Source organism: Palaemon carinicauda, chromosome 3 (genome assembly GCF_036898095.1).
Source record: "Palaemon carinicauda isolate YSFRI2023 chromosome 3, ASM3689809v2, whole genome shotgun sequence".
In the NCBI taxonomy this organism is placed as follows: Eukaryota; Metazoa; Arthropoda; class Malacostraca; order Decapoda; family Palaemonidae; genus Palaemon; species Palaemon carinicauda.
Window position 1 is genome coordinate 128,814,779 of NC_090727.1, and position 15,000 is coordinate 128,829,778.

At 34.2% G+C, this 15,000-nt stretch overlaps 2 protein-coding genes across 2 annotated transcripts in view; both read left to right on the forward strand.

Annotated features, from left to right (window-relative positions):
* The window catches only part of LOC137638501 (cytochrome P450 3A29-like), a 12,689-nt gene extending 1,143 nt beyond the window's left edge, over nt 1–11,546 (forward strand). Inside the window, exons 2-6 of the mRNA XM_068370600.1 lie at nt 837–2,067; nt 9,504–9,635; nt 10,080–10,186; nt 10,737–10,880; nt 11,409–11,546. Of these exons, the coding sequence (XP_068226701.1) occupies nt 865–2,067; nt 9,504–9,635; nt 10,080–10,186; nt 10,737–10,880; nt 11,409–11,514 (1,692 nt within the window). The 5' untranslated portion in view covers nt 837–864 and the 3' untranslated portion in view covers nt 11,515–11,546. The remainder of the gene's footprint in view (nt 1–836; nt 2,068–9,503; nt 9,636–10,079; nt 10,187–10,736; nt 10,881–11,408) is intronic.
* A 130-nt stretch (nt 11,547–11,676) lies between these two features.
* app (Palmitoyltransferase app) overlaps nt 11,677–15,000 on the forward strand; it is a 101,667-nt gene continuing 98,343 nt past the window's right edge. Inside the window, exon 1 of the mRNA XM_068370598.1 lies at nt 11,677–11,811. The gene's annotated coding sequence lies outside the window, so the exon portion shown is untranslated. The remainder of the gene's footprint in view (nt 11,812–15,000) is intronic.

A 15,000-nucleotide genomic window follows, 5' to 3' on the forward strand; every position in this document is an offset into this window, starting at 1 on the left:
TTTCTCTTTTTAGAGAAAGTGGCATTTTAATTTTCATAATCTCATTTTGTTTACCAAAAGCTCTCCATCCCATGCTTATCCTTCTTCTATTCCGGTCTTGTATCCTAGAGAAACACTTACTGTCTGTCCTTGGCACGTATATTTATTAACAATTTCCTGAGGTTTGCCATAACTCTTATTTGTTGTCTATCAGTATTTTCATTAAACATTATCTAGTCCTACATTTCTGCTTTCTCTATTCAAATCTTCCATCATCTTTTGTAATTCCTCCCATGATTCATTTAACACAACTGTGTCATCTACAGATTTTAAGTTCTTAAGGTATTAACCTTTTATATATATATATATATATATATATATATATATATATATATATATATATATATATATATACTGTATATATATATATATATATATATATATATATATATATATATATATATATATATATATATATATATATATATATACTGTATATATATATATATATATATATATATACATATATATATATATATATATATATATATATATATACATCTATATATATATATATATATATATATATATATATATATATATCTATATATATATATATCTATATATATCTATATATATCTATATATATATCTAGGCTATATATATATATATATATATATATATATATATATATATATATATATATATATATATTGATATATATATATATATATATATATATATATATATATATATATATATATATATATATATATATATATATATATATATAGTGTGTATGTGTGTGTATCAGTTAAAGTTCACTGATTTGAAATTTTCCTTTTTTTTCTTTACAGACATATTCATAAAATTTGAAAAAAAAAGATGATTTTGCAAATCCTGTCATACGTATGGGCCCTCCTGTGCAAGGTGTTGACCCGATACACCGTAACATTCTGCATCGGATGCTTGGTCCTCTACTTGATGTATTGGGTACGCGTCAGAAGATACAAGCACTCGCTTTTCCAGCGTCTGGGCATACCCTACGTGAAGCCTCACTTGATCCATGGCAGCCTCTTCACCTTGAGAGGGAAGGATGCTTTGGCCACGAATGTCATCGGAGAATGGCTGAAGACGTACGGCGATGTCTTCGGCTACTACATGGGAGACAAGCCGACCATCGTCATCAAGGACTTGGACCTGGTCAAGCAAGTGCTGATGAAAGACTTCAATGTCTTTTCCAACAGGCCTAAGGTCGCCATAAAAATCAATCCTATCACTCACACCCTCATTGGGCTGAGAGACCAGAGGTGGAAGGACGTGCGCTCTGTCCTAGCGCCAACATTTTCACTGGCAAAGATGAAGCTGATCATGGGCATCATGAATAAGAGGGTTGACGAGTTGCTAGAGGCTGTTTCGAAACACAATACCAAAAGTGAGAATCTTGAATGGTACAGCATTTTCCAAGGCCTCACCCTAGATGTCATCTGTGAATGTGTCATGGCCATGAAGAGGAACTGCCAGAGAGACCAAAACAACGATGAGTTCTTCGCTCTGACCCGAACTTTCCTCAAGCACGCCATGAGCCCAGTGCTTGACTTGGCAGTGTGTTTCAGCATCTTAGGAGAGGTCTTTGCCTTCATTAATAACAAGTTGGCTTTCTCAGGCCGCATGACTAATATGATTGTGTCGCACGTCAAGGATGTCTTGAAGATTAGAAGGCAAGACCTGTCTACAAAGAACATCGATCTTCTGCAGCTTATGCTGGAGGCATCAGGATATCAAAAAGAATACGACACCAAGAGGTCGAGCATTCAGAATGGGACAAGCACTATGAATGGGACAAGCACTTCGAATGGTACGGCAGGCGTTAAGAAAGAGCAACCCTCAGAGCCCAACTCCAAGTCAGGCAGAGAAGGCCCCAAGAACAAGAATCTCTCAGACGAAGAGATCATAGCAAACGTTTGGGTGTTTATGCTCGCGGGTTTTGAGACGTCGGCAAATGCCATCACGTCGACCGCCTATCTCCTGGCTTGCCATCCCGACATCCAAGAAAAGCTCTTTTTAGAACTCAGCGAGCACATTGAGGTAAGTCCCCTTTCTTGTCAATATTTGTTAAATGTAACTTAAATTACATACACTATTAAAAAATTGTATTAAAAACGGTAAATGCCTGGCAACGTTTATTCCAGAATAGATACCGTTTTAAAAACGAATATATTGACGTAAAGGAGTGATATTACGATCATCAAATCGTAAAATATAATAACAAAGTATGGTAGAATTATGGTCGCCTGTATTTTACTGAAATATACTTGAGTAGAGTATATTTTTACGGAGAATTTCCCATCAAAATTACGGTTTTTTTAACAGTGTATGGTTACTTTGACTTACATCTTTATTTAAATCCCTTCCACTTTTGCATTCTCTCCCAGTTGATTTTTTCCTACTTTTTCCAATCTTGCTTGTCCCCTTGATATGAGTGATATTACTGGAACATGTTTTACTACTAATTAAGGGTCTTCTATCTCCAAACCTATAGCAGACTTAGATAACATAGATAATAGAGTTCTTTTCGTAGAATAATGCTATTCTTTTGATAACATACACGGCCATTTTTGGAGCGAATATCGATAAAGATTTAGAAGTACAGCATTACAATCCTCTAATATAAATTGAACATTACTGGTATCATATATATTATTTATGAATCATAATTCAGTATTATGTTATATATAAGAGCAACGTCATGCTTGGTTAGTACTTGAAAAAGGGGCCACCAGGGGAAAAAAACATGACCAGCTTATTGGCCTAAAATATTTTCGGAAAAAGTTCACTTTTTTACCCCACCTACTCTAAAGTGAAATTAGTGCGTGATAGATAAAAAGGTATAGTCATGTATATATATATATATATATATATATGTATATATATATATATATACATATATATGTGTGTGTGTGTATGTATGTATATATATACATATATACAGATATATATATGTATATAATATATATATATATATATATATATATATATATACACACATATATATATACAGATATATATATATATATATATATATATATATACATATATATATATATATATATATATATATATGTGAGTATATATATATATATATATATATATATATATATGTGTGTGTGTGTGTGTGTGTATTTTATATGTATGTATATATACAGCATATATATATATATATATATATATATATATATATATATATATATATTATCATTATTATCATCATCATTCTTATTATTATTATTATTATTATTATTATTATTATTATTATTATATTATCATCATCATCATCATCATCATCATCATATTATTATTATTATTATTAGTACTAGCTAAGCTACAACCCTAGTTGGAAAAGCAAGATGCTACAAAGCCAAGGGTTCCAACAGAGAAAATACCACAGTGAGGAATGACAAATAAGCAAAGTATACATGAAAAGTAATGTTTAAATATTATATAAATATAAGATCAGTATAAACTTTAAAAAAAATCTGTCACGTATAAACTATGAAAAGAGACATATTTTAACTTGCTCAACATAAGAACATTCGTTGGTTGTTTGAGCTTCTGAAATTGCACTGATTCAACTACCTGATAAGGAAGATCATTCCACAACTTGGTCATAGCTAGAATAAAACTTATAGAATACTGTATAGTTAGGCCTTCTCCATCATGAGGCTCAAGACTACACAGTACTCTAGAAGTTTTATTCCAACTGTGACCAAGTTGTGGAATGATCTTCCTAATCGGGTAGTTGAATCAGTAGAACTTCAAAAGTTCAAAGTTGCAGAAAATGTTTTTATGTTGAACAGGCAGACATAAGTCTTTTTATAGTTTATGTAAAGTATCTGTTTTAATGTTGTTAATGTTTTTAAAATATTTTATTTCAATTGTTCATTACTTAAATCGTTTATTTATTTCCTTTTTCCTTTCCTCACTGGGCTATTTTTCCCTGTTGGAGCACCTAGGCTTATAACATCTTGTTTTTCCAATTAGGGTTGTAGCTTAGCTAATAATAATAATAATAATAATAATAATAATAATAATAATAATAATAATAATAATAATAATAATAATAAGCCTCATGATGGAGAAGGCCTGACTATTAGAATGAACTGCATAGCTATTATTACGAACAGAATGGTACAGTCTGGGAAGATCTGAATGAAATGGACAGAATTGTTAAAATTCTCATGCAGCTTCAGAAAGAACCAAATGGTCGACGGTGATAGTGATTATGAAGATCAGGAATAATAGATTTGATAGGCCACAAGATTTAGTCTAACTGATTAATATGAGATTCAGCAGCTGAAGATCAGGCAGGAGAACAATACTCGTAATAATGTAGAATGAAAGAAATAAAACATTTCTTCGGGATAGGTTGATCGCTGAAAATGTTATAAGTTACTTTTTTGTGTGAAATTGAAGAGAAATCAAACTGTGTGTGTCTCTCAAACTTAAATTTGCAAACAGGAATCGTACCTGAAAGTTTTAAAGGAGGCGTATATAGTTAGAGAAACACTATTAATGCAGAAATTTGTATTTAGAAGACCCACTGTCTTCGATCTACTTACAATCATACTATGAATTTTATGAGGGTTCAACTTCCTGCCTCATGATTTGCATCATGCACTAATTTAAGCTAGATCTCAATTAAAAGATTCAATTAAGTTTGTAGGTGTAGATTGGCATAGAAAGACCACAAACAGACGCAAGTAAAAAGACATCGCTGGGGCCTTTGTTATGCAGTGTACTAGTAATGGCGGATAGTGATGACGATAATGATAATATATAATCAAAGGTGCAAGAGGCCTAAGTACTGGTGTACTTGAGAAGTCACCTGGTGAGGGAGCTGGATTATGTCCCGGGTTGGAAGTTTTGGAAAAACCTGTTGGTATGTTTTGGTGCAATAACACTCAAGTTCCAATGTCTTTTATGATTACTGATGATTAGTTGGCAGCCCCCCCCCCCCCGCCCCCCCTTCCTTGCTCTTCATTTGAACAGCCCTAGGCCTTGAGTGCTACTGCACCAAAAGGGTTACCAGGTGACGTCACTGCCATATCGACGGGATTTCCCAGAATTCATGATGTAGTACCCTTGCCAGGTAATTTGTTAAGTGCACCGGTACTTAGGCATCTTGCACTTTATCATACATATACATACACAGACAGACGCACACACATACATACATACATACATGCATACATACATACATACACATGAATATATACATACATAAAACCCCAGATCTACATTCAGGAGATGGAACTGATGCAAAGAGAGTAGCATCATCTGCATATGCAACATGTTTGTTTTCTAGACTAAACCACATATGTATCTTAGGAAAATTATTGGGCCAAGAACACTACCCTGAGGAACACAAGAGATTGCATTCCTATGCTAACAACTTGAGAGCTAATTTGTTGAGACGGCATTCAGTAGAAAGAGTTAGACCGATAACATAATATCCAGTAAGGCAAGAATGCGTGAGGGATAGAATGGAATTGTTCAAAGTGTGAAAGAGGTAAAACGTGCTGCTATTATTATTATTATTATTATTATTATTATTATTATTATTATTATTATTATTATTATTATTATTATCATTATTATTATTATTATTATTATTATTATTATTATTATTATTACTTCCTAAGCTACAACGCTAGTTGGAAAGGCAGGATGCTATAAGCCCAGGGGCTCCAACAGGGATAATAGCCCAGTGAAGAAAGGAAACAAGGAAAAATATAAAATATTTTAAGAACAGTAACAACATTAAAATAAATACTTCCTATATAAAATATAAAAACTTTAACAAAACAAGAGGAGGAGAAATTAGATATGGAAGCATACTTATTTTTTTTCTATCCTTTAACCCTAAATGCTTACAGATAGGAAATTCAATTTGGCAGAAATTCATATCATGCACAAAGCCATTACTGGAATTAATATTTGTCATAATTCATATGTTTATTTATGGTATGAAAGTGAAATATTCAGATTTTTCAGATCATTATCCACTAATGAAGGACTATTTTAATGTTGTTAGTTCTTAAAATATTATATTTTAATTGTTCAACACAATAAATTAATCCACAAAGCCATTACTAGAATTAATAGTACATTTGCTTTAAATAGTTCGTCCTATAGTCCATTTCTTTTAGCGAAGCAGATTTGCACCGACTCGCAACGGTGTCCTTTTAGCTCGGAAAGGTTTCCTGATCGCTGATTGGTTAGAATTATCTTGTCAAACCAATCAGCGATCAGGAAACTTTTCCGAGCTAAAAGGGCACCGCTGCGAGTCGGTGCAAAAAAAAAAGTTTCCTGGTCGCTGATTGGTTAGAATTATCTTGTCCAACCAATCAGCGATCAGGAAACTTTTCCGACCTAAAAGGGCACCGCTGCGAGTCGGTGCAAATATGCCTCGCTAAAAGAAATGGACTATAGTACCTCTGCACCTCTAAATACAGTTAAAAAAATTCAGACAAAAACAGAAACAGGCAGTGAAATCTGGTAATATTTATCCAAAGAGAAGAAGAAGAAGAAGATTCACACTATCCCAGGGTGTGAAACATGACCAGAAAAAAAAAGGAGAGAAAAAAAAAAACCGTGACACCAATTAACATCAAGTACTTCCAGATCATAGTTCACTAACCACTCGTGCGTGGCCTGATCATTGGGTTGTCCAAGGTCATAGACGGGCCCTGTGATGAGCAGAAAGCTAAAAATATACCGTAGATTGGTGGAAAAGCGATATTTTTTTATCTAGTGGATATCAGTTCCTCCTTATAGAGACAATTTTTTGCGTAACATTCACCTTAGATTTATCTTCCTTTCGCTCTCCGCATTTTAGAGACCCAAACAATTATACATACACACACACACACACACACACACACACACACACACATATATATATATATATATATATATATATATATATATATATGTATATATATATAAATATATATATATATGTATATATATAAATATATATATATATATATATATATATATATATATATATATATATATATATATATATATATATATATATATATATATATATATATATATATATATATTAGCCGTGATAGGGGAAGCAAATTACTTGATTGGAGTTGTACTTTCGTTTTGTAACTGACATTATTGAATTCAGGATGAGAATAAAAATACATTATATTCATGCCTGAATTTCTGGAAAATCAGTGCAGAAAAAGAATGTCGAGTGCACTCGCTGGAACGTCCCTTTCTGGGAAGACGATTGAAATTGGACATATCTAAATTAAATAGATAATAAAGAAAGGAAAGAAGAAGAAAAAAATAACAAAGAAACCAGAAGGCCCTAGAAAAATAGTACATATCTTGACTCATGACGGTAAAATAGACCGAATGAGATTTTTTCTTATCAATGTTTACTAGTTACTTTCGAGTTTTGAAAAAGCCTTTATCAGCGAGCCTTAAAAGTGTATTGTTTTGGATAACAGACAGCAGCCCCAAAAACAAAGGTCACAGTGATTACACGATCATTAATCTCATCTATGGTTACGACACGAGAAAAACCCCAGGAAAAATGGCTTTGTTTTTTACACTATCAACTACGAGATTAAAAAGGGGTCTTCGTCGATCGAACTTCCAGTAGACTTCGTGGGGTTTTCCCCAGAGGGCCTTTTAATCTGTCCCTAGGGGACACATGTTCCGATAGGTAGATGGTGTTAAGATAACAACTAAATGTTATTGAAAAAAGAGATTAAAAAGGGGTCTTCGTCGATCAAACTTCCAGTAGACTTCGTGGGGTTTTCCCCAGAGGGCCTTTTAATCTGTCCCTAGGGGGCACATGTACCGATAGGTAGATGGCGTTAAGATAACAACTAAATGTTATTGAAAAAAAATGGGCTATATGACTCATCTCTTACGATCAAGGAATCTACTTGGGATTTTTAATCACCATGTTCAATTGGCATTGATGAAATCAATGATGATAGCCAATTGAATTTTACTTATGGAAATCAAAGATGATAGTCAATTGAATTTTACTTATGGGAAATCTACTCACATCCGCCTTCTTTTTTCAAACTTAAAAAAAAAAATTAATCTGTGTAAGTCTGTATATAGAAATGGCTTCCAAAGGATGAATTAAAAGTTGTAGGCTACACATTACTTAATTAAATAATTACGTAATTTCGACTTACGGAAGAACTCGTTAATGAGGAAACAACAATAATGAATTAGGCGAGATCCTTTTTATTACGTGGCAGGTTGGCATGGCCACCAGCCACCCATTGAGATACTATCACTGGAGAGTTATTGGGTCCTTTGACTGGCTAGACAGTACTACATTGGATCCCTCTCTCTGGTAACGGCTCATTTTTTCTTTTGCCTACACATACAGTACACTGAATAGTCTGACCTATTCGTTACATATTCTCCTCTGTCCTCTTACACCTGAGAACACTGTGATTACCAAACAATTCTTCTTCACCCAAGGGGTTAACTACTGCACTGTATTTGTTCAGTGGTCGCTTTCCTCTTGGTAAGGTTAGAAGAGACTCTTTAGCTATGGTAAGCAGCTCTTCTAAGAGAAGGGCACTCCAAAATCATACCATTGTTCTTCAAGTCTTTGGTAATGCCATAGTCTCTGTACCATGGCCTTCCACTGTTGTATGTTAGAGTTCTCTTGCTTGAGGGTACGGATATACTCGGGCACACTATTCTACCTTATATCTCTTCCTCTGTTTTGTTATATAGTTTATATAGGAAATATTTATTTTTATGTTGCTGTCCTTAAAATATTTTATTTTTCCTTGTTTCCTTTCCTCATTGGGCTATTTTCCCTGTTGAAGCCCCTGGGCACATAGCATCCTGCTTTTCCAAGTAGGGTTGTAGCTTAGCAAGTAATAATAATAATAATAATAATAATAATAATAATAATAATAATAATTAAAAACCACGTAAATGGCATAAAAATACACAATGATATCAACGAATAAAGAAAATGCAACATTAATAGACTTCCATTCTTTAACTGCTCTAGATGAAATTGCCTTCGCTCCAAGATCGCTTTTAATCAGCGAACAATCATAAGATCTTATAATTCAGGTTGCACACACACGCACACCTAATGTGCATAGCATCGACATAACGGAATACGCAGGATATAAAAAACATCGCAAAACGCAGGAGATGAAATGATAGACCACAATGCATATAATTCTTGCAAAATTATATATCTAACAACTAAATCAAGAAAATTAATTGGTTTTCAATAGTAGGGATGGCCCTGAAGGCGTAACTTTTCCTTTGGAGTCGAAATCCTAGGTAGGAGGAAGCGTAGTGATTCATTGGAATGGGTCAGTAGGCATCCGCCAGGTCTGTGGAGACCGTGTAGGCCCTGTGAGGCAGAAGGACCCTTATTTGTTGCCGAGTCAGCATCTTGAATTTGTTGTTTGGAATGACTATATCGAATTCTTAACTTCCAGGATGGACACAAACACATTACGTACGACACCCTACACAAACTGAACTATCTGGACCAGGTGTTTTCGGAAGCATTGAGAGTCTTTCCTCCTGTTGTCAACTTTATCACCAGGGATACGAACAAGGATTTCCAAGTAAGGAGACATTTCATTCAACATTTCTGTGACAAACAAGTGCATGCTCAGTCTTATCTGTATGCCTGATAGTTTTCATGAGAGAGAGAGAGAGAGAGAGAGAGAGAGAGAGAGAGAGAGAGAGAGAGAGAGAGAGAGAGAGAGAGAGAGAGAGAGAGAGAGAATCTTGTTATATGCATGTCTTACTGAGTCTTCTTCAGTTAGAGAGAGAGAGAGAGAGAGAGAGAGAGAGAGAGAGAGAGAGAGAGAGAGAGAATCTTATTATATCCATATCTTATTCTTCTTCAGTTAGAGAGAGAGAGAGAGAGAATCTTGTTAAATCCATGTCTTATTCATTCTTCCATTAGAGAGAGAGAGAGAGAGAGAGAGAGAGAGAGAGAGAGAGAGAGAGAGAGAGAATCTTGTTATATCCAAGTCTTAATCATTCTTCTTTTTCTCTCGCAGTTGGGTGATTACTTCATCCCAAACGATACTGACATCATGATTCCAGTCTGGCAAATTCACCACGACCCTAAATTATGGCCGGACCCATTAAAATTTGACCCTGACAGGTGAGTGACCAGAAAGAGTTGAGGTATTTGACATTGGCTTAACCTCCAGTTCATGCCCCGGAGCCTTTGTATAGATACATTCAGGACCTCGTGCGCATGGAACACCATCTAACCCTAAACTTCCATACCTAACCTAACCATCGGACAGGAGCTCGTGTGCACAGAACACCGCCTAACCTAAACTTCCTCACCTAACCTAACCAACGGACAAGACTTCGTGTGCATAAAACATCGCCTAACCAAACTTCCGCACCCAACCTAACCTTCGGACAGGATCTCGTATGCAAAAACCACCACCTAACCTAAACTTTCCCACCTAACCTAGCTACCGACTGGACCTCATGCGCATAAAGCACCACCTATCCTAAATTCCCCACCTGACCTAACCTACAAGCTGTGTCCTTACATATTTACCGAACGGGCGGGCTATCACCCCCACCAAATCCTTTAGACTGCCATATTTTTAGCAATAGGTTTGGAAATAATGGAGTTATGAGGAATCGCCATCATCAAACAGGTAACCCCATGACTCAAAATATCATCTTTCCAGGTTTTCGCCAGAAGCCAAAGCATCTAATTCGAGACATCCGATGTCCTATATCCCATTTGGAGCTGGACCTCGAAGTTGCCCTGGTATGCGTTTTGCACAAATGGAGGCCAAGATGGCGATAGCTAGACTCGTTAGGACACACAGGTGAGGTTTGATAACTATCTATCTATCTTTAGAGATTTAGTGGTATCGACGGCCTTCGTGTGTTTACTTTTTGTTACTCTTCACAAACATACACTCACACACACACACACATATATATATATATATATATATATATATATATATATATATATATATATATATATATATATATATATATATATATATATATATATATATGTATGTGTGTATATATACATATATGATATATAAATATGTATATATATATATATATATATATATATATATATATATATATATATATATATATATATATATATATATATATATATATATATATATAATGTGCGTATTTGTGAGATGATGATTATAACTTATTGAAGAATTTAGAATTTTGAAGTTTAAATCATGAATCAGTCCTTTCAACTTAATTCCTTTTGTAATTTTTTAATTATCTACTTATTATTTAAGCCAGGAAAATACTACAACAGTTCCTTAATACCCTTTTGTTTACCTTTATATTATGATCTTTTCTCCTCTTCCTTTTAGATTGGAGTCTTGCGAACAGACGCCTATTCCCCTGGAGTTCACTCTGCCAACAGTAACTCACGTTCCTGCTCAAGATGTAATTTTCAAAGCGATTCCGAGAGAATAGAAAAAAATAACTTGTTTTTTTTCAACGAAAATTCCGTCATCCAGGTTGATGTTCAACTGGCTCTGTTCATAACGTATAGAAGAGGATTGAGGGCTTCCATTATAACAAAAGAAGAAGAAAAACTGAATTCGTCTGCATGCTTCAGGATCCTTGGAGTTTGTTTACATAATCAGCTGTTGTATGAACTTTCGATTACCGTGTCTTTACTATAGTGTATATTGTGTTATGTATTTCCTGACAACGCTGTTATAAGCAACAAAACCTGTTTACTGTAGTAAGAATACACCGCTGTTTGTGGTAAGAGCTTTATTTCATTATTTCCTTAAAACTGGTTAAAGTTACAATTGCTCTCTGAAATCAGAGTGTATCAAACTAGATAGGCCATGCCAAGAATATCCAGTTTGTATTTTTCTGACCATATCATTTGGGTATTATTGTATTATATTACAGGGCAATGTAACCTAGGAAAAAACTACTTATTTCTATAGAAAAATTCCGCTCCCATTGAAAATGACACTCGTTCCCGTTGCAAATGAATAGTTTCAGAAATATATATATATATATATATATATATATATATATATATATATATATATATATATATATATATATATATATATTATCTATATATCTATATCTATATATATATATATATATATATATATTATCTATATATCTATATCTATATATATCTATATCTATATCTATATATATCTATATCTATATCTATATCTATATCTATATCTATATATATATATATATATATATATATATATATATATATATATATATATATATATCCTACGGTAATGGGGTACCCCCAGTGGGAACTCGGGGTTTTGGATGGGGAAAACATACTGGGGAAACGGTATATAAAGATAAAACAAGCCATTTCTTCTCTGTACGTTACCTTTTTGGATGTATAATAAATGGAGGAAAAGACAAAACATTATGAGAGGATAAACTTTGGAGGCACCGTTGCAAAGGCTGTCTCATGAAAAAATACAGTAATATTGAGCTGCAGCAATGTTAGCATAATATGCTAACATTAGCAGTGTTTTTCATTTATTTTTTGTCATTCTACTTGTCGGTTGTAGTCGCTCTCGTTCGTTCGTTCGTTTGTACATGCAGGTTTTGACCTTCTGCGCAAAAACCCCTCCTCCCTGCGTATAGACTCCTCCTCCACCAATAGGATTTCTTCTTCTCTAGCCGTGAAATTTAACTATTCGACTTCACCCGCTTTATTCAATTACTGTATATGTCTTGATCCTCTACAACTATACCATCCCATTTATGTAATACCATTGTATACATATTACGTTTGACCCCAGTATTACTCGTTTTATTATCCAATACCTTATAAAATCACCTCATTTTATATTCCCATTAAATATTATTTATCATACACTCCATTTTATCTTTCTATATTACTTTTATACATTTTGTTATTACCTTGTCACGTCCCGATTTCACATAAATACTTACTCTGGACAAGTTTCCCATTCTAGTTCATTCATGTTTACTCTCTAAACTCCGTTGTTTTTCCGTTAACCAATCACAAACTCATACGTATGGAAAGTTTGCACAGGGGGTGGGGGTTAATATTTCCCAACCCCCTTCCCTTATCTCTATTCAAGTGGTTTATTAATACCCCTCCCAACAAATCCTTTTCTGTGGAAACCTTTGTCCTAGCCTGGTGTTTGTTATTTCAAGTGAGCTTATTTTTCGTATTTTGCGATGGAGGAAGTTATAGAATCTTGTAACGGCTGCAGTGTTCCATACTTAGAAGCATTTGCTAAATTTCATGGTGATTTTTTTTTATACGACATCCAATGTTGATAATTTCCTTGAATCACACAATGTAATACCTCAACGTTTGCAGTGCCCCAAGTGCTGTTCCTTCCTATCGTACAGGAAAGACATTCACGTGTATTACTGCAATACCCAAACTAAGGTATCTTAAACCAAGAAGAAATGCCGATCCGGGTCATAAAAGTAAATCATTCATTTGTTTAATTTTAATGATTTTAGAGTGCAAAGCTCAACATTACCTCTTGCCAGTACAAGTTTGTGACCTGGGAAGGGGGTCTGGGGGCTTGCCCCCGGGTAGGGGTAGTGACCTGGGAAGGGGGTCCGGGGGCTTGCCCTCGGGTAGGGGTTGTGACCTGGGAACTTCTAGGTTAGGTTAGGTGGGTTTGTTAGGTTCTGTACCCTTTTGTACCTTTTTATATATTATGTAAAGGGTATATGGTAAAATGATTTAAAATACACATAATAATATTATCGTAGCATTGCTAACTTTAGCAATGACATCGCAACGTTGGTAACGTTGCGTAACATTGGTAAATTTGCGTAATATTGCTAATGTTAGCGTTCGCAGTACATACGTGAGTGAAGTTACACGGAATTTGAACAAGTCATTATATTTAAACATTTTAACAGAATATATATAACAAGAGACATTATATTTAAATATTTTAACAGAAAATATATGTTTTCCTGTAGAAAATAACGTGATTTAACCAGTTTTGGCCTCCATTTTATCCATAATAACAGCAACCAGTTCGGTTACTTAAAGGTTGTGGAATTGATTGTTCTGTTTGTTTGCGGTTGAAATGAAGGTCAAATCCATTCAAATCACATTATTTACTACAGGAAAACATATATTTTCTGTTCGAAATGAGAATCTGTAATACAGTAAAACTTTAACATAATTTGTAGTTGATGTTTTTCCATAATCTTTAGGGAGGGTAAATATTAGGTATTACTGTACTTACCGTCAGGGTAACCTTTCCTTTTTTTCTAAATACTGTTATGGTATTTGGATAATTTTTTGCCAAACAAAAGTAATTAAATTCTGTTAACTATGCATGTGTTAGTGCTAACCACTTGGTTCTGTTTTCCCAGCCATAGAAACTTGATCATTTTGTCGGGATCCCAGCGATAACTGAGAATTTTTTTAAGGGAACACTTAAAACCAAGGAAATGGGAGAAATTCCACAAAACACTTAAATAAAATCGGGGTAAATATGTACTTTACTTTCTAGCCAAATACGTGTACCATATAATTTTCCTACATACTTGTGTTTTATCCATTTTTCACCATGAATATTGGGGCAAACCGCCCATTCATGAGTTTCCCTACCTCCCTATTAAAATTACTATGGGGGATCCCAGTGGGAAATATGGGTTTTGGATGGTAAAACACCAAAAACGAGTCATTTACAGTAATACAGTAATGATGGTTAGAAATGCATAAGATAACCAGACGGAATTTAAGGTATCATAATTGTCTATAATTCACCTCACGTCTTTCAAATGGTTTTTGCTCTGCCTTGGCTCGCAAAATTAACATAACCTCACTGCTACTCAATATAGGCAAACGGTACATGATGTGCTGCGCACTCATGCCCAGTGGGTCATTGTTTCGGGGATACTGTATTTTTTCTTTCACCTAAGCAACAATAGCCATATACAGAACGGAGA